The following is a 19,598-nucleotide window of genomic DNA, read 5'->3' on the forward strand; positions in this document are numbered from 1 at the left end:
TTATCGCTCTGTTGCTGAGGAGTGAGAAGGACTAGATAACTGTGGTGAAAGAGAAACCACGAGAGCGAGGGAGATGGAGGAAATAAATAGGAAGAGAGAGCGAGAACATAAAAACATTCCGAGGCAACGTTGAAGACAGCAAACAGGCCACCTCCTGAAGTAATGTTTTCCTGCGGCTCCATGGGGGCCCCAGGGCAAAGAGGGGGTAAGGGAGGGTTTTAAGAATCAGGGCATCGAATACTTTTAAGTGGCGACGGGGCAACGAAAAACTCCAATCAAACTTCAATAAATTATCGTTTTATGGATTTTTTCGCCACCCTAAAAATGGGCGGAGCCTCGGTAATTGCACATAAAATTTTTCAGGCAAATTCAAAATTTTTAATCACTTTGGCCACCGCTGCATCAAGAGCCTGTGTTGGCTTTGTACCGGTTTTAGTTTGTTTGATTACTAAACAGACATAGAGCAGCGTAATATATTCAGGGTACTGTTTATCCAACCGGCGCAATTACAGTGTAAACAATTGCAATATCAGGTATCCGCAAAATGCAATTTCACCTCGACAATCCGCGACCATCTACGGCAGGCAATTTGCGCACACAAAACTGGATTCTGTTATTTCTGAAAACGGGAATATTTCAATATTTGCGGTCGCTTTGTTGACCCGAAGTCATTTCGAGTGCAGTTAAGCCATCAAAGTCAGTCAAGAGCTGAAGCCCAAATATAACAGATTGATGACAATAACTGTCTTTCACCCCAGCAATTTCCATATTTTTCATCAACTCGTGAAATGGCTCATAAACATTTATAAAGCATTTTATAGCAGGGCAACAGTCGAAAACACACGTAAAAAGGGACATATCAATTCCATTTATAGCGGCTTCAACACCTATTAATGTATTCAAAACATAGAGCTGAAATGGACATTCGCTATTTCTGGACATGGAGCAATTAAATCCGACCTAAAAATAGCATGGATACAGTGTCGCTTGCTAAAAAGGACATGTCCGTTTGTGAGAATGAGCAGCTCGTGTCGATAAAGCAGGGCTATAGGCTTCATATGTATCTTGGTGAATTATTGACGAGACAGCATAACTTGACCCATGTCCGTGCGGCCCCAAACCCGATCCTGATCGCATATAATGCGGGACTGCTTTCCAAATACTCCTATATTATTCATAGGAAAAGGTTTACGGTTTGACTGAAAATAAAAACTGTAGTTTTCCGTTTTTGAGAGGTCTATGAATAATTTCGACACACGTGTAAACGGCTGGGTTTAGGTTGGAGAAGAAACGAGGAGGTGGTGGTCGTAATGTATTAATTCCATTGGAAGAAACGGTTTCTAGAGCTAGATCGATCTTAAATTGTGCCGTACCATTTCTCCTACAATTCAAGGCTATTCAAGATGTTACTGGAAAGATTTATACATATGCAGGGCGTGCCCTCCTGGAGCTGAATCATGGGGCTCCACACAAGATATGGGGACCTATTAAGTTGGGGGCAATGCTGTCTCACCATGGAGTATACGACCTACCACTTAAACTCTAGCAGGAAGTTTTACTTTGTTCTGCGTGCAAACTGTTTCACAACTATAGCATCTTTCTGCATTAACATATGCCCCTGCAACGCCTTTGGTGCACTCGATAATTTTGATATCAATACGATGACCCACATTTTAATCACATTTAATGCCCTCCTACACCATCCCCGATAGTCAATATATCCATGAAATCGCTCTTATCACAGTGTGTACAGTTCATATTTTCTGTTTAACTTCCAAATTTATGGTCTAAAAGACAATAAAACTTTATTTTTATCCCCCATAAAAATTGATATCAGCGTTTTCGAATAATCTGTGACTCCTGTTGGGCCATCGAGTATGGGGGAAAAATCACAAGAATCAAAACACATCGAAAAGAGATTGTTTATATTCGATAAATTTTCATTTGAGTCACCTGTTAGAAGGGAGTGAGTGAATCGAGATTCCTTCCTTTGATCTGTCGCTTAGAAATTTATTAATGGAGTCTTGATAGTGCCTCGTGATTTCCTGTAACCTGAACCCATGGGAACGGTATTTTTCATTTATTAATAATTAATTATTCGTGTTGATCTATCTGTTCGATCCTCGAACGCATATTCATTTCTTAGTTCGCCATTGCTTTCATCCACCTTAAGAGATTTACTCGTTCGAGAACTGTTTCGCTTTATCCGCCCGTGTTTTAGGCAGAATAATTTATCAACACAGGAATTTTTGAAGATTGAACATAATTGATGGATGCTACCTAAGCCATAATATCCAACTAATTGGCACTGGAGGAAGCGCTGGAGTGGGAACTTCTAAAGTATTAACTCGAGCGTCCAAGCTCTCATCGGGACGAAAATTCATGGCAGCACCATATGAGCTGTGTAAGCTACATCAGAATACATAATGAACGACTATTATTCATGCGACTCATGCATTAGTCCCATGTGCTTATAATCGCTGTTGTGTTAATGCGCAAGTACTGATTAGAATTAGTTGGGTGTTCTCTACATTCATCAGAACTGGAAATAAAAGAGGAAAATCACGACGAGAAATAGAGCAAAATAGTCTGACACTACGAATATCTAAAAAGGTTAGTTCAGGTTAGTTCAGACAGGTAAAATTGGCTACTTCTTTATGCAATTGCTACGTGGGCACGGATGTTGCGACCAGTATTTATAAAGGATTAATAAAAAAGAATTACCAGAATGCTGGCATTAGGGAGGTAATGCGGAGCATACTATATTTAAATATTCAAAATAGCAAATATAAAGGAACAAACTGGAGGAGGAGGTACATGTGAAGATTGGGATGGAGAACACATTGAACGAAATGCTGACAAGCCAGAACATGTGGGACGAGGTCAGAAACTATCTAAGGGAGATGATAAGCGTAAAGGAGAGACATAAAAGTATTGAAAAAGCAATAAATTGAGAGCAAAGAAGAGAGGAAGAGAGAAAAACTCGCCACTGTTACAGAGATATATTGATTACAAGACATGTCATAGAGATAGATGAGGGATAGGAGTTTGCAAAAATATGAATGGATGTGCTAGATGACTAATAATCCAGTATTAGACACACCAGAAATTACACAAAGGACAAAAAGGAATAACGAGACATTCAAGACATCCTAGACCACCAAATGAACCCCTCCGACTCCGACGTTTTATCCCCCAGAGACAGTTCTGGGTCGGCTTTCAGTAATCCCGGGGTTTTTTGTGGATAGACGTCCCGGCGAAGCCCATGATACCCGGTTGCCAAAACATTGGGCCGGCTGTGTTTAGATTTTCTTCTTGACAAAAAAAAGTTCAGGTTTTCAGGTTAATTCAGGTTCAGGCAGGCTCTTTTTCATTTTTATAGGATTTCTCCGACGACCTCCGAACAGATAGCTTTCCATCACATTTTTCTCCATCTTAAATTAGAGCTCGCGGATCGCTCTATTCTGAGCTCGAATGTAACATTGAGGAGCGATATTAATGTAGCAGATAAATTCTCTGCTTTGCCGTTTGTTATTGTTCACACTATACACTCTCCAAAATTTCGTTATGAAAATGGTCAGTATAGCTGCCAAAGAGCAATTTCCATGATGCAATTTCATTCCCAGTTCGCTTTTATTTGCATTTTGCACCGAATACAAGTTTCTAGCATTTTCCAGCGAGAGATACAATCTTCTATGAGAGCACTCGGGCGACGCTCCCAAGAGGGCCCTCATATTATAATCCATCTTATCTTTCTTTGCGAGGAAGGAATTTTAATTAGACCGAATTTCTTTTACTCCCTCCCTTTCTAATTCAGACAATTTCCATGATTAAGATTATAAAGGAGTAGGCTGACCTCTCGACTCTACGGGAAATTAATTAAAGTAACCGGGATTATTTCAAGAATTATCCTGGAGGAGGTAAGAAATGGGGTAAAAGGCGCTTTGAGGCGGAAACTGCAGAATTGCAGCGAATTAGAGTGAGGTTTTTAATTCTTAATTCCGCACTAAACTATTGATCTTGCAAGGAATTAAGGGTGCTATAGATTGCTTTCGGATATATGGCCCATTTTCATGGAGCTAGAAGAAATAAACCGGTTACCAATTTTCCCTCCGTATCAGTTCAAGACAGACGTAGCTATAATAATAGAAATTCCAACTCGAGACGCAAATTGCATTCCCAAAATCTCCATGTGGAGCCAGATGCATTATATCAGCTTCGGGAAAGCTCATCTTTGAAAACTATTATTTGGCCAGCACTATCCAGACCGTGCCATTGAGGAATGAGTCGGGATTTTTCCTATATAACTATAAATAATTTCTCTTAATATTCCTCTTGCATGATGGAATCGATCTTTCTGAATTTCAAATTTAATGCGGAAACGATGTAATTTCAACACACTATTCACTTCCTCAAGAGGTAATTTATAACCCATGCCCTTATGCAGCTGTTTAGGTGAACTTTTACGGCTTTGCGGTCATTACTTCTTCTAGTGGCTGGATTTTATATACGGGAAAACTTTCCAAATATTTAGACTAGCTCGGTGGATGGGAAGTTTACAAAGAAATCCGCCGTTTTTTGGCTTTACGCGAGACTGGCCTTTAAGTAATTTTTCCTGAGGTCCCTAATCGAATTTTTCAAAACTTTATTCGCCGGTTTAAGATTTCCGGGCAGCAATTTACGTAAACATCGCGAATTGTGCCCTGATAAAATCCGTTTCGTCCACAGCCCATATCTACGTATTTCCAACGGAAAACAAAGGTCCGTTCGCAAAATCAACAAGGGTTGGGGCCACGAGGGATTCAAATTACTTTCAGTGTTAGAACAAGCAGCGTGGTTTCATACGGGCATTAGGGGAAGTAAATTTTTGTTTCGCGTTAATTATTAAACTTGCTAATTACTTTTGGCCATTAATTTACATGCACACACGAACAGGAATTATGTTTTCTTTTTGATGGTTAATGACCCAAGGGATTCGTTCGAGGGCGAGGAGGAGGGGTGAGGCGGCGGAGGGTGGTGGTGCGGGGGGGGGGGGGGGGGGTTGAGTGTAATATACGATTTTTGATTTGATATTCCGTGAATCTTAAAACTACTGCCTTGATTCATAAATAAACTAGAGCAGAACCATACATGAGATGGAAAATTTCAAGTCTTACTGAGCGTAAATAATTTATTCCACGCCCGTAAGAGGATTTCTTTATAGAAAATGTGCATTTTTATGAAATATGAAACTACGAATAAAGAGAGATTACGAGCATCTTAGAGCAGAAGATATATGGGATTTTTCCTGCACATTAAGCTTTTTTATAACATGACAAAAAAAAGATCTAATTGACTACCGCAATCAACAACGTTAGCAGCAAGGGATCAGAATGGTTTTCGTCCTGTTGTTGCCTGCACCGTTTGGGTCTTCATGCAGCATTCTTTGCGCTACCGAGCTTTTCCTGCTCATCCCTTTGGTCCGCAACGCACTAATCGTTCTCTCGGTACAAATCAATGAACGCCTAAATGGAGCAAGAAAGTACATTTCCTTTACAATTTCCTCCGGCACTAATAAATCCGAAAAATTACAGATAACTTAAGACAAAGTCCGGCGAATTAGAGGAAAACTTTTCGTTCTCCAACAAAACCTCACCTAAACTAATTGTACAGGGCGTGCTTAACAATCCAATTATACCGTGAAGGGCAGAAACGTAAATGAAAGAAACCGCACGAAATCTGGCCGGAAAAAATGTCCATTAAAACTACGACATCATAACAATACGAAACTTTTTAATTAAAAAGTACGTTTAAGTTGGAGTTGGAAACGAATCCAAACACAAAAGTTAATTTTGAAAAATTATGAATAATTACGGAGTTAGCGAAGTTTTAAAAGGGACAAATAAGGCGCTTTGGAAAGTTTTGGGTTCCGAATTTTGCCAGTTCCCGAAGGTTGAAAATACGGTTAATGCCAATAAACCTGGAGTAAAATCTTATTCTAGGCAAATAATAAAACTCATATCTGGGCGTATTTCATTTTGCGGACGTTGCTGGAAACGCGAACAAATTTTCATAAATTCCAGACCACCCAAACCGTCTCTAACCGGATTGCGAACCGGGTTATAAGTAAAGAACGAATTTATCCTATAGGAAATCAATAAAGCAAATAGATTTCGCTGACTAGCGATTTATGGATTTCTTATTGGATAATATGAGATTTCGCCCATGTTTACTTAGGATGCGGTCAAAGGAAAGCCTGGCCATCAGAGAATGAAAATTGGGGCTGTTATGCTTGCCCCAATAAATTCAGGGATGTTAAGGTGGGTACACATCAATTATTAAGTTTACGAGGTCGGGTTTATCGGGGTGTAAACAGCTGGTTATTTGTTTAGACTTACCACTATTAAATTCCACATTTTGGCGGCCTCAGCTACAGTGGTGCACACGGTGCTACACCCGGCTAGCAACATCAGCTTCGTAGGTTCGTTGTAAAGCAGGTTGTACATTACACTCGCTGCTAGGCCGGGTTCGCACTGAAACAAAACACATTGGGCTAATTTCGTAGGCTAACTTTATACGCACACATTTCACATAAAACGCCCATTGTGGTTAATGATGCGACTATGGCTTTCCAAGAGAGGTAGGAATGGGGAACGAAAATAATTGCTTAATAAACACGGCTAATTGAAATATCCATGGTTTGTTGTTCAATGTAATAATTCTGGATGTACTGAACAATGGGAAATAAAACGCATAGTTTTCAACATATTGTTGAAAACGGATAGAATAAAAGTGGAATTCGAATAATGCATTCAATGAACATTTTATTGCTCCGGGATTTTTGCTGCTTCCTGTTGTTTAAAACGAATCGTTAAATTTGTAAATAACATTCCGCATAGAACATTTTATATTTCGCACATGACAATTTTTCATCCAAGTAATTTTACAAATACCGACGTAGGATTGAAAGCGTCGCATAATCGCGCAAATAGGATCGAAAATTGTGATATTTCCGGAGGTTGGCACAAAGGAAAAACGAACTAGCATGAAGTCAAAAGACACAATACGTGTTCAACCCACGGGCCGGCTCCCGGAAGCCCGTTCAAGGGATTCCGCCTCCGAATAACGTTGAAGTGACACGTTTTGAAGAGGTTTTTTGAAAATTTTTGGCTCATTAATCGGAATTTCTTCCGTTAAATGTCTCTTCCCGGTAACTTGTTTCGGCGCACCGGGCAAGAATGCCCAGTGATTCGATGCTCACCTAAATTGAATACACAGGGTGTTCTCAAAGTTGAGTCATTTATTTCAACAGCTGGCAGAACTCGTAAAAAAACTCGATTTACCAAAAGTCGTTTATATAAAAATGGCAGAACGGGAGAGTTAAATAACATCAGATTAAGTTCCGATAAATTAAAAATAATGTTGTGCTCACCGGTAAAATGCATCCTGTTCAACAAAAATTGTTCAAAATTGTCATCATTTGATCGGTTAACGCAAAGTCTTGCTCGGCGTACCCATGCGTGATTACGTGCGTCAGAAATAAAATTCCGGTGTCCACGAATAACATCACAAGCGTTTTTAATGTGCGGTTGTAGTTCTTTTTCACATTATTTGCTTCTCCATCGTGATAAACTAGCTGTGTTAAATAGCCCCATAGAAAAAAACCGCAGGGCATTAGATCCGGGGATCGTACAGGCCAAGAAATGGGTCCATTCCGCCCTATCCATCTATTAGGAAATTTATTATTTAAATGCTCGTATGTATTTGTGCCTTGCAATGGGGCGAATCTAGGTCGCTCATTTAAGCCTTGAGTAAGCATCTATGGATGACCATAAACTATTGAGGATATTAATACGTTGTGATAATTTATTTGGAATTAATGGGCCAGGCAAGGATGCTTAACGCGAAGTTTCAAAACCTAATTGAGAAAAATTATAAATTCGAATTGAGCGAATCGGCCCGTATATTGAGGTGACAAGGAGCATCTAGTTGTACCTTCTAGTTACGTAAACTAGCAACTGCTTTCCGTAATATCTCTGAAAGTAATGGACAGGGAAAGAGGACTCGTCTGTAACCAGCTGTAACCTCGCTGGGAGTTTAACTAATAAAACGGAGAAATATGAAGACATGATGTGCAAGAATGTCAGGGGACTTCAAATCTATTTGAGAACGTGACTGATTGGACAGAACTCTCTTCGAGATGGATGAATCTGGAATGTTCGTTCAGTTTTAAACCCCACGTACAAAGAAAAGTCTTGCCTCTATCTTGCACATTCAACTTAGAAGTGTGACAGCATTCCCACTGCTTAAAAATCATCTGTTATTCTGTTCACGTGGAAACATCCATCATATACTTAAATAACTCAGACACTTTCAGAGCTTAATGCCAAGAAAATCTGTTAAATTTGAATTTAACATACGTACGATTTTGTTATTGTCCCAAGAATGACATTTTAAAGATCGAAAGCTCAAAAGCCCGATTTTACCTCTTTCAACAGAAAACTCTGTTGGCTTCCCTCGAACCATGTAGTTAATTACCGGATATTGTTGTAAGCCTGCTCAAACAAGTATCGCGTTCCACTGTTGAATTCCCATAAATGTTTACTATCCTATCGTTTCTTGCAAATATTTGCTCAACGTAAACACCTAATGTAAGCGTTATAACAACGCAAATCTCAACCAAACACCCCTGAGGTTCGACAAAAATGTTACTTAATTATTATTGTTAACACTAATGATGTTAGGTCCCTTAACCTGCCTACCTGGCACCCCCAGTAAATTTTCCCCTAGGAAGCTAATGCTTAAATTCACCCCTTTTAGCAAGGGTTTATCTTGTTCTCTTCCGGAAATGATTTCCCGGCGGAAAGTTTAACGAAGGCTCTACACGAATTGAAAATCTTAGTTAAGACACTTTAGTTTCACTTGGCAGTGTTTTCCTTCAACATATTTTTGGCCAGACGTATAGCAGCCGAGTCGAAAATGTGCTGGGTTCCAGTCAGTCATCCCCTGAAGTGGACAAATTGCACATTTCTGATTGTACAGGGTGTTCCAAGTTGGAGGCAAAGTCTTCTTTTTTCATTCCCTTGAGGCTTTACGTCCAACTTGGCACACCCTGTATTAGCCGCCAAATGTGTGTCTTTTCAAGCGGATCTTTGTTGAGTTGAGTTTGCGTTCTGCGATTGATCCCGAGGAAATTTACAAAAGGCGGTTGCCCAGCCAAACGGGGGCGTACGTGAAAACTCATACTTGAGCCGTAGGCGGGAATGATGGAAATGTTGGTTTAAGTGTAATAGGTCTATGCCGACACGAAGATATGGGAATGTCAACACAAAGGGGAACACAAGTTAAAAAAACGAAAATATTTTCTTGTAGAGAGGCGAAAAACGTGGCATTATAATCCTATATCAGTCACTGACTTCGGACGTATTGGATCCTCCTGCACCTCCACTTCCAGCCACGTAAACCTGATATTTATTATCCATTAATTGTTTATTAAATTATACATTAGAACGATTATGTGCATCTGCTGTTTTCCGGAACCATTTCCATCGATTATAGAAGCTAATTTGAAATTGATTTTTCTTGAAGTTCAAGATGACGAAAGATGGTCATTAAGTAGAAGCTTAAGAATAGGCTCAAGTAGATCTGTCCTTAATCGATATCCTCAATCGACGCTGATCTTTTCTGCGTGAGTTCTGCCTTCGTATTTACTATTGGATTACGGACGAAATTGCCTGAAAGGGGGATTGGGCTCTCAAAGATGCATCCACCTTCAAGCAACTTATCACCATTTTCCTGTTATCACCAGCAGGCTGATTTTGAATGTAGATCTGCATATTAGCATTTCGCAAAAACTCGATATAGCTTGGCAAAGGGCTTGACAAATTCCTGTTAGGAATAATCGATTGTGACCAGCAAAGTCATTTTACTGCAGTGTTTGGAAGCAGCTGCAGTTAGGTGCTGCAAAATTTTTAACACCACCCTAGAGAAGGAACAAACGATGCTACACTGTAATTGTATTTTACAAATATTACGAATTTCAGGTTCGTTGGTTAATCATCTAATTGACCAACTAAGTAGACGTCATAAATTATGGCCCACTGGTGCTAATAATTTTGCTAATGAGCATTTCGCAAATTGCGTTCCAGCATGTAGATGGATGGTGGAAATTTGCTATGTGCCCAGAGCGTCTAGCCTATCATTAAGCGTAATGGATAGCTGGATAGATAGACACGTATTATTTTACAAGGGTCTTAATCTTTGTCTACGCGTTTAGCTGTTGTACTTTTTGCTGTGTAGCTAACATATCCACTTCTGAGTTAGTCATGTTGAGTATTCCTAAGTTCATACATCCACAAGATGATATCTATTCTTGACTTGAGAAAGTCAATTTCTTCGTCGCGGTTTTGTTCACATTTCTGTTCAGCCCGACTCTGGCCTTTTTTCTACAGTTTTCGAAAATACTTGATTATTCCGGAAAATTCTTTAAATTTTAAATTCGATGAAACGAATGGTGTTACGTGCTTAGTAATAGCCATTTTTAATGTCTTCATGGTTCTCCCTAAAACCAGGTAAATCGGAACAAGTTCGCTACGATCCGGGAATTTTTAATTTGAGGCAATTACAAATCGCATTTTTTATTGGGCTTCATAAAAACCGTCATAATTTTTTAATGGAAAATGAGAACAAATCTGCTCTTTCCCCTTTAATACGGAGTGTTTTTAAAAAAGGGTTTAGGAATGAAGGATGTGATTCCTTGGCCCGTTCTAAGAAAAAAGTGTCCCTATTAATATGGGTTCGCAAACGCACCGTTTTCGAGATACTGGCTATTAAAAAAAATACCGGTGTTGCTGTGTTTTGTTGTTGTTATTGCTTTCTGTTCATGCAAATGTAATGTTGCAAATGTTATTTAGTAACTGGCAACAACTGGTAAACAACTGGTATATTCGAGGCCAATTAATAACGTGGATGAACTACAGCAGCGAATAGAATATGAGGGCCAAACATTTAGACAAAATCCAGGGTTGTTCGAAAGAATAAGAGCTTCTTTTCGACGAAGAAGTGAATTCTGTGCACAAATGGCAGATGAACATGTAGAACATCTTCTTCAAGTAAGGAAAAAAAGTTAAAACTGTTTTTGATTATGTTTTTTTTTGACGAATATTTTTTTGACACCCTGTATATGTCGAAAACGGTGCGTTTGCGGACCCATATTAATAGGAAGTTTTTTTCTTGGAATGGGCCAAGGAATCACACTCTTCATTCCTCAACTCTTTTTTGAAACACCCTGTATAACCGAGGTTGCTGCATCCTTTAACGCAATCGAGGACAGAAATTTTCAAACATATTCCAATCAAAGTTGTAAAGACGAACATAGAAGTTTTTAGTGGTTTACGATTTGCTCAAAAATTAGTTTCATCAACTGTTGAACGTCTTGTATTTTTTCCCTTGTGGTTGGTTGAAAAATGTGTTTCTGCCCACCAGGAACATCGCAGTTAGTCAATCCGCTCCTGCTAACGAAGTTTAAAACATAAGTGTTCGCAAATCTCATTAAATACTATTTATAGATGTTCTTTATGTCCCCGCTTCCGATATTGAACTGATGCATGATTGATGATTATTCTGGCAATTAGTCGTGCATTGAATTACTATTATGGGCAACTGAATGGCTGCCATTTTTACTCAAAGTTACTGCTCATTTCGACAGTAATAATTATCCAATATTTATGGCCCTATTAAAGACTCAACAAGTTAGAAACGAACTGGACCTCACTTTTACCTTACTTTATCGGCTGGAACAATTCTCCTGGGAAATTCCATATATATATATATATATATATATATATACATAGCAGCCAATTATAATCCTTCATGTAACAAGACTCCCATTTAAGCCCAAGTTATTGTGGTAAATTGAAAATTGGATTATCCAATGTACGGTTATTACCTTGTAGTGCAGTCACGTCTAATAAGCCTTGCCCTAGGAATTAGCCTGTAGATCTTAACTGACATGTTAATTTAGGGGTTTAACTCACTCAAGTGCAAGTGAAATTTCAATCGATAATCCACAGCTCGATGAAATGCCCAAAGATGTAAACAGTTTGTCTTCTCTCTATTCAATTTGTTTAGGTTAGTTACTGCACTCCTTAGGCCCTCAAGAGGGCTTCTCTTTTAGGGCTTAGACTAGCAAATACGGTGCTGTTAGGAGTAAAAGTCCTAATTTGTATTAACATCCCTTTGTAGTTAAATTTCCACTAAGTCTACACTAGGATTTGCATAGAGAAGAGGGTTGAAATGCCAGCTCCGGTTTCTGTTTACTCTATCAATTATTTATGTTTAGGTAGAACGAGCTATAGCGCATGTACATGTTGTCATCATTAAAATAACACTCGTTCCAGAGTAATCAAAAGACGTGGAAAAAATCTAGTTTAATATAAAAATGTGGCTTTAAGCTCCATGCAAGTAATCGGCACTATTACAGGTTCATTTGCGGTAAGCCGTTGAAATTGTCGAGGGTTTACGAGGTGCTGGATTATATTTTGTTAATTTATTCAGGGGTGTAGCTCTGACAATTTATCTTTTCAACAGGAACAGCAATTCTGAAAATTCTGAACAATGCGGGACGTTCGCGAAGATTTCCTCTATCATATCATCATATAACTGTAGCGCATTTTCCCACAAGTTGCCACTAGTTGTGGCTTTTCGAGTCCGGCGATCCGAGCAAAAATGAACTGAAACGCCACTGGATTCATAACCAGTTTTAAACCATGAAAAAATGAGACATTCTTGAAACATCACTGGTGTAATGCTGTAAACGTACATATGTAATCTTCATTAAAAACACCATATATAATACCAGTTAACAAGAGACGTGGTCACGAGGGGCTTAAACTCGGGATTACCCACTGCTTTTCATTAACGAATGCTAAAATGATTTAACTTTTCCGTCCACTGAGCGTTAACAACTTGCCTTAACGCGTGATTTTTCACCGATGCATGATTTTGAACGCGTTGCGATCAGTTTGGAGAAATGTTGTAACTAACACGTAATTAATCTCAGCTTCATTAACGCGTGACTGGAGCGAACAAATCTCGATTATTAATCGCCGTCATTAATAGATTTGTTCGTTAAACAACAATGAAACCAGATGCGTAGCAGCTGCATAAACATAAGCGCAAGATTAAAAGTAGAAGTTTGATACTTTTCAAGGGGACCGTTGGCTTATCAATACGGACGTTAGGTATTCGGGAGCATTTAAATCTCGGAAATTGCAAGAGATACAAATTTGGTTATATAAGTGTGAAATCAAAACTAGATCCATTTGCGGTTTCAATACTCAATATTTTCATATGGAGCACCCTGTACATTAGTTCGTCACTAGCGTCTGCTGTCCACAAGATACCTTTCAGTTGCAATTTTTATACAGGAGGGCCCGTGACCCAATGGCCACGGCTTAAGAGAGTATTTCTTGGTCAATTTTAAGTCGAAAATGTTTTATACATTTTTGCTCCAAACCTCAATTGTTAAGGAGTTATGGGCAATATTAAAAATAACAGTAAATAAATCTGGAAAGCCCTGTAATTGTTTTGCCTTATTGACAGATGAGTTGATTGAATTGCCAGGATTAATGGACAATGTTCCACTTCAGAACAGGGTTAACATGCGATTTTAGCATGATAACGCACCTCCACATTTTGGTATAAATGTAAGAACATATATAAATGACAATTTTACCAATCGATGGATTGGAAGAGGAGATCTAGTTCTCTGGCCTCCGAGGTCACTGGACCTAACATCTTTCGACTATTATATCTTTGCGGATACATGGAAAGTTTAATTTATTCAAATGAACCATAAACCAGAGCTAAACTAATACAAAATATTATGACTGCAGCTGCATCCATATGAGACAACCCAGATACTCTTCAGAGAGCTACGTCTTCAATTATTAGATGAATAAGAATGTGCTGTGATGCAGCGAGGGGACATTTTGAACCTTAAACTTTAAACTTGTGTCAGTAATAAAACATTACATTACTTTATTCAGAATGCTGTTTACTTTATTTTCCATACTCTCTTAAAATTAATATTGTCCATAGCTCCTTAACAAATGAGTTTTGGAGAAAAGTGTATAGGGCATTTTCGACTTAAAATTGACCAAGAAATACGCTCTTAAGCTATAGCCATTGAGTCAGAGGACACCCTGTATATTTCACTCGAAAAATTTCCAAGTCATTTCGCAGATTCATAACACTATAATATGAGTTTCTACTGACAACATTATCCATGAAATATGAATGAAATTTGTGGAGATTTTTCCAGACCAAGGAAACGTGTGTTCAAGTAAATCTATCAGTCTCCAAAAGGACTGATAAATTTACAACGCAGTTAGGAACGCGGCTTTCCAATCAAGTTAGCAATTAAGCAGATAATCAGAATTCATAACTTCTAACGTGTCAGGAAATGGCGGTTGAAAGGCTGGTGTACTAATTAAATGGAGCCTTGTGAGCTTCTGAAATTGCATGTACTTTATGGCTCTAGAGCAATTTAGTCTGCGTTCCGTTAGCCTAGCTCCGGACTCTGGAAAAGTTAATCCCAAAGAGGGACACACGTCATAAGAAAGGAAAAATCTTTTAGAAGTAAATAATCTGGCGAAAAATGTTTCTCAGTGGTCAGAGCCACGTAACAACGTCGTCTGGAAATTGCTTAATTCGGCCCGCCCAAATCTCGCCAAAGCTTCCCTTAAATTCTAGCGTGTCTCCCATGTAACATGATTTTAGCCTGGACTGAACTGGTTCCAGGAAAGTTACAGACAGCATTAGGTAATTTCGTTTGCGGGAAATTCAATGTAATTAGAAGGTTTAGATTTTGTTGAATGTACCTGTGTTTATATAACACGAATCTTACTGCGAACCTCTAAAATAAAAACAGAACATTGCCTTTATCAGGTCTGTTGATTTGAGAGGAAATTCATAAAGCATTGTCCAAAGTTTCCAAAATGAAAGCAATTTCCTTCATGCCTGCCTCACATTTCATGTAATATTGTGCTCGCTATTGCATTTTCTCTCTTCATAAAGGAAAGCAATATCTAGTTTATAACTCTTAATAAGCAATTTTTGGCGAACTAATTATTGAAGTTCGTACATTTTGAAGTTCTCTCATGTTTCTCTGCTGGAACAAGCCTATTACATTTTACAAATTGAACAGAATTGAATAAATCGTATAACATTATATTTTCCTCCTATAAAGTCCAAGTAAAGTTCTCAAAGAATCCGGAATTCAATAACTTGTTTGGGACTATTATTTGGGACGGCAAAGCGAAGAGAATCCTTTCTTTTACTGGGGCTTGAACTTAGGAGGAAACTGCGGACATGCAGTGGAGATAGAAAATTCAATCAGAAGTTAAAGCTTCGCTCGCCCCTAATCGACCAAGACATTATTGCGAAAGTCGACAGTGTATGTTTTACCTTTTATTTTCACCGCACGAGTTTAGAAATATACTTCTGGCAAGAGCATGGATCCTTGAATTCATGCCAAAATAGTCCAATTGTTCCAGAGAGGGTGACATGTTGGCAAAACTTTCCGGTTTAGATGGCTTAAATTAAAATCGTTGATTCGTAGAACAAACCGACGGAAATATCTTGAGACACTGAAGATTTTTCCTTCATTCTGACTTTTTTCTCCCTAAAAATCCGATTCTAATCTTAATAATAAAAATACTGATTCGGAAAGATTTATGCCACAAGCCGCAAGTCGATTTGTGTTAGATTTGGAGTTTTCTTCTTAGCAGATCTGAATATTGCTCTGCGAATCACCATTGCGAATATGAATTTAAAAAAAAATGTAAAAAAGTGCCTTTGTAGTTCATCTCTCGCTGTTAAGTCATTTTTAGGAATTTTATCGCACTCTTCATCTTATTTTTCTCTTATTGTAGCGTGTCATTTAGCTTTTTCGTGAAATGCTTAATTTTGATATTAATTTGAAACGTTTAGGGATAAAAGAGTTCCTAATAATAATCAAAACCTTCATGGAAAAAAATCTATTCTAGAAGATATGGGAATTCTATTGAAAACTCGATTTTCCGCCCTTTCGCAACATATTTTAAAGAAACTTTTGCGCTTCAGTAAGTTGCCCCAGTTATAATAAATTAAAATTGAATTTTTCCTTCGTAAGCACTGCACGAGCATAATAAATGTCGGCAAAATGTGCTTTACCAAAGAAGCAGCAACCTTCGTAAAAGTTAAACTTATTTAAATTAGTCGAGAGTTCCAAATTATCTCAAGACTCCTATATTCTTATGTGTACAACAGGGGATTAAAAAGTTCTTAAGATTTTAATTTGAAAAAATCTATTTATCAGCTCTTTCAAGGCGATGGGAAGTTTCCAGACTGAAATGTTTGTCTGGATACGTAATTAAAAAACACCACAAACAAGTTTTTCTGCAGCTAATGAGATGAACTCTTGGAACTCCTCCTCCTTTATGGATTCAGGTGATTTTTGGTCGAACAACGTCTGTTTTTATCGAAGTTCTAATATGAAGGCCGGAGAGAGGCTGTATTTTGAATATATTTTTTAGACCTGAGTCTATTGAAGGGGGAAATCTTAAGGAAACTAAAACCCTCAAGAAACAAATAAGGTCTTCAGGAGCCACTGACTCTAAGAAAGTCTGTCATATTCTCAAATTTTATTTCGAAAGCGCAACAGAATCATAAAAATGTTCTTTGAATGTATCATACAAAAATTACTCACAAATCACAGCGAAGTAACTTACCTCGCTATCGTTGCTGTGAAGCTTCAGGACATAACCAGGCAACAAATCCTTCCTCGCGTTCACGTCTTCCAAAGCCAAATGGGCGGCAGGCATGCAGGCCTGCCCACCTTGCCACCCAGCGCGACCCGCTATTGGGAATATTCCACCTATGTGAAGCACGTTTCCGTCGTCTAGGACGCCACGTGTATATCCGCCACCCACCAGCTCTATCACACATCCGAGGAGTATTGGAAGCGTCCATACTGTCCATGGTACTACTTGTTGCTGAAAAAAGAGAGACCACAGCTTTAAAAAGTAATTTTTGTGGTTTTGACCAAATGGCTCGGGAATGGGTCCGGGCTTGGGAATATTGTCCGGCACGGTTTAATCCAGTTCACTTGGCACATGAGCCTGTGCTTTGGAATGACATGTAATGGGATGATTTAAAGGCTGAATTGGGTCAAAACAGTGGTTTAATTGATAATTTTAGTGGGAGAAGGGGAAGGTCATCTTTCAAAGGTATCGGCTCTAGAATTTTGCACAAACAGAGGAGAATGGTGATTAACAAACTGGCTCAGCTTAATTTAGAGTCTTCCATATAATAAGAGGGAAAATATCGGAATTTCAAAGTGTAACTGTTGTTGACATTTCTAATGAAAAATGGTGTTTAATTAAGCCCTAGGGTCAAAATTTAGATGGCGGAACGGTCCGATCGATGCGACGGCCAAGTGAGGAAAAACGTGCTGTTCTTGACACACTTCTGCTTGCATACATTAACCCTAAATTTCGAATTTTCCACAATATCACCTGTAGAATTTAACCCAGTTTTTTGCGTAGTGTTTATTATTTATATTTTAGATTTCCCGACGAGATACGGCACGAAATGGAAATTAAGGAGAGCATGCTGTGGCTTATGCTACCTAAAACTATTAATTATAGTGTCAGATCTTATTGCGTTTCGTTTTAGTGTAAAGTAGTAATTAGCGTATTTTGCCCTTTCGAAGAACAGAATTGGTTCAGGGAAATTTCAAGAGGTCGATCTTCGAAATCTAGGATTGACCCGACTTGCTGGATTCAACCGGTTGCTCGTGTAGGAACATGGAATGCAATAACACAGCGAGCGAAGTCTTGTTCCAATGCAAACTTCTGAATTATTTTAAACTTGTAGACACCAATATTGCTCATTTAGCTTTCTTCTCCTCAAAGCTCACGTTTCTGGAGAGTCTCTCTGTGAGATGGCGGAATTATTTACCGACATCATTTTGTTACATTTCTCTTGAGGAACCTTTAGAAAATAAATGAACTTAGGGGATGCTTAAGGGTAACTTAATTGAAATTCTCCTTCGCTGACTTTCCAAATTTGTAAATAAAATCAAATTGCTTCTAGCCGAATATTGCTGAAATATTTGAACAAAATTTCCTTAACACTGATCCTCAATCCATTATTCATTACCTTCTAGTTGAAATAAAAGCCGTAAAAGTCTCTTCGTGTCCTCATTTCTTTTTCCAGAGTCACGTGTTCTTATAACCTTCAGCAAATTTCATTTTGCCCAGTCTTGGGGTCGTTCGTCCCTACATCAAAAAGTAATGTTGCTGACGTCGTTCTGTATAGAAAGGGCCTGAATACGTCATTGCCTGTGGCGGTTTGACGAGAGCTGCAATTTGCGAGTTTATTTGCCTATTTTCCACCTGGTGCTTATACATCTCTTCGTGAAGTCAACGTCATAAATAAACGATAACTATGCGAAAGATCGGTGATATTTCGCGTTATGAGGTTGTAAAACATGGATATATGCAAGTGCGAGCTTTATGAAGGTTTCATAGCGTTCAGTAGAAACACCTTATCTAGAGATCATCTTGTTCAACACAAATTTATCCTGTTGTGAGCTCCACATGTGCATAAGCACCCCAGCAGTTGTACAAATTAGGAAATATTCTTCTTGCCTCAACTAAATTGAAGAGGAAGTTAAGAAAAAAAAGATAATGAAAGTATGCTTAGAGGATGAAAAAACTCTTTAGGGGGGTTAAATATGGAGAACTACCAGATGGAGTACTTCTAAGAAGAGAAAATAGTTGAACGAGTTTGCGCTCTTCGCACAAAATTAGATAATGCCCAGTTGTTGCTGAAACGCGGCTTGTTCGCTTATTTATGTCTGCAGCTTGCCTTAGCAACTTTTCAAATGCTCAATCTTCCCGGGATGAAAGAATAGAGCCCCAAGTTTAATATCTACGATTAAAGTTAAGTTTCCGAGTCAATTTTGATAAACGAAAACCTTCAACACTACGCGCAACATTTTCACCACCTAATTTTCCGTGAATGCCGCAAAAAGCCGACTTTAAGACCATTCCACGTCAGACTTTGCCATTGAAACAACATCTATCCTAGTTTCAAACTGAGCTAAATTAAGCTTCTTTTAATTCAATATGTTTGCTCACTAGCACATGCCAATCCCCGACTTTCTTTATCCGTATACCATCTAAATTGAGGAGCCAATTTAAGAAAAAAAAGGGAATCAAAGAGCGCTTAGCCCGACTCCTCGTAGCTTAATTCAATTAACGTCACCAGAAAAAATTGTACTCCCGTGCGATTCTTTGAAGCTTGCAGGGGGCAGAAGCCGGCTCTAGTTTAAAAAAACTGGCCAAGTCTTAATTTGAAGGTTACCAGGGTTGGTCAGCAACGAACTTGGGAGAACATTACCTAAAAATAATTAATGGCGACATTGTTAGACACTGAGATTGTCGTGAACAATGAAGCCTTAATTAAAGTTCTGAACTCTCCCACTGGAAAACTGAACTGTGCCATTCGCTGCAGACGAAAGTTTTTTAATGAAGACTCAAAACTACCGGAAGTAAATTTGATAGCAAATA

General features: G+C 38.6%; 1 protein-coding gene across 1 annotated transcript in view; it reads right to left on the reverse strand.

Annotated features, from left to right (window-relative positions):
- The window catches only part of GABA-B-R1 (gamma-aminobutyric acid type B receptor subunit 1), a 90,546-nt gene that overhangs the window by 25,733 nt on the left and 45,215 nt on the right, over window positions 1-19,598 (reverse strand). Inside the window, exons 2-3 of the mRNA XM_066400765.1 lie at window positions 16,752-17,015; window positions 6,378-6,512 (exon numbers count right to left, since the gene is read on the reverse strand). Coding sequence (XP_066256862.1) covers window positions 6,378-6,512; window positions 16,752-17,015 — 399 coding nt within the window. The remainder of the gene's footprint in view (window positions 1-6,377; window positions 6,513-16,751; window positions 17,016-19,598) is intronic.

This window comes from Euwallacea similis, chromosome 21 (genome assembly GCF_039881205.1).
Source record: "Euwallacea similis isolate ESF13 chromosome 21, ESF131.1, whole genome shotgun sequence".
NCBI classification, from domain to species: domain Eukaryota; kingdom Metazoa; phylum Arthropoda; class Insecta; order Coleoptera; family Curculionidae; genus Euwallacea; species Euwallacea similis.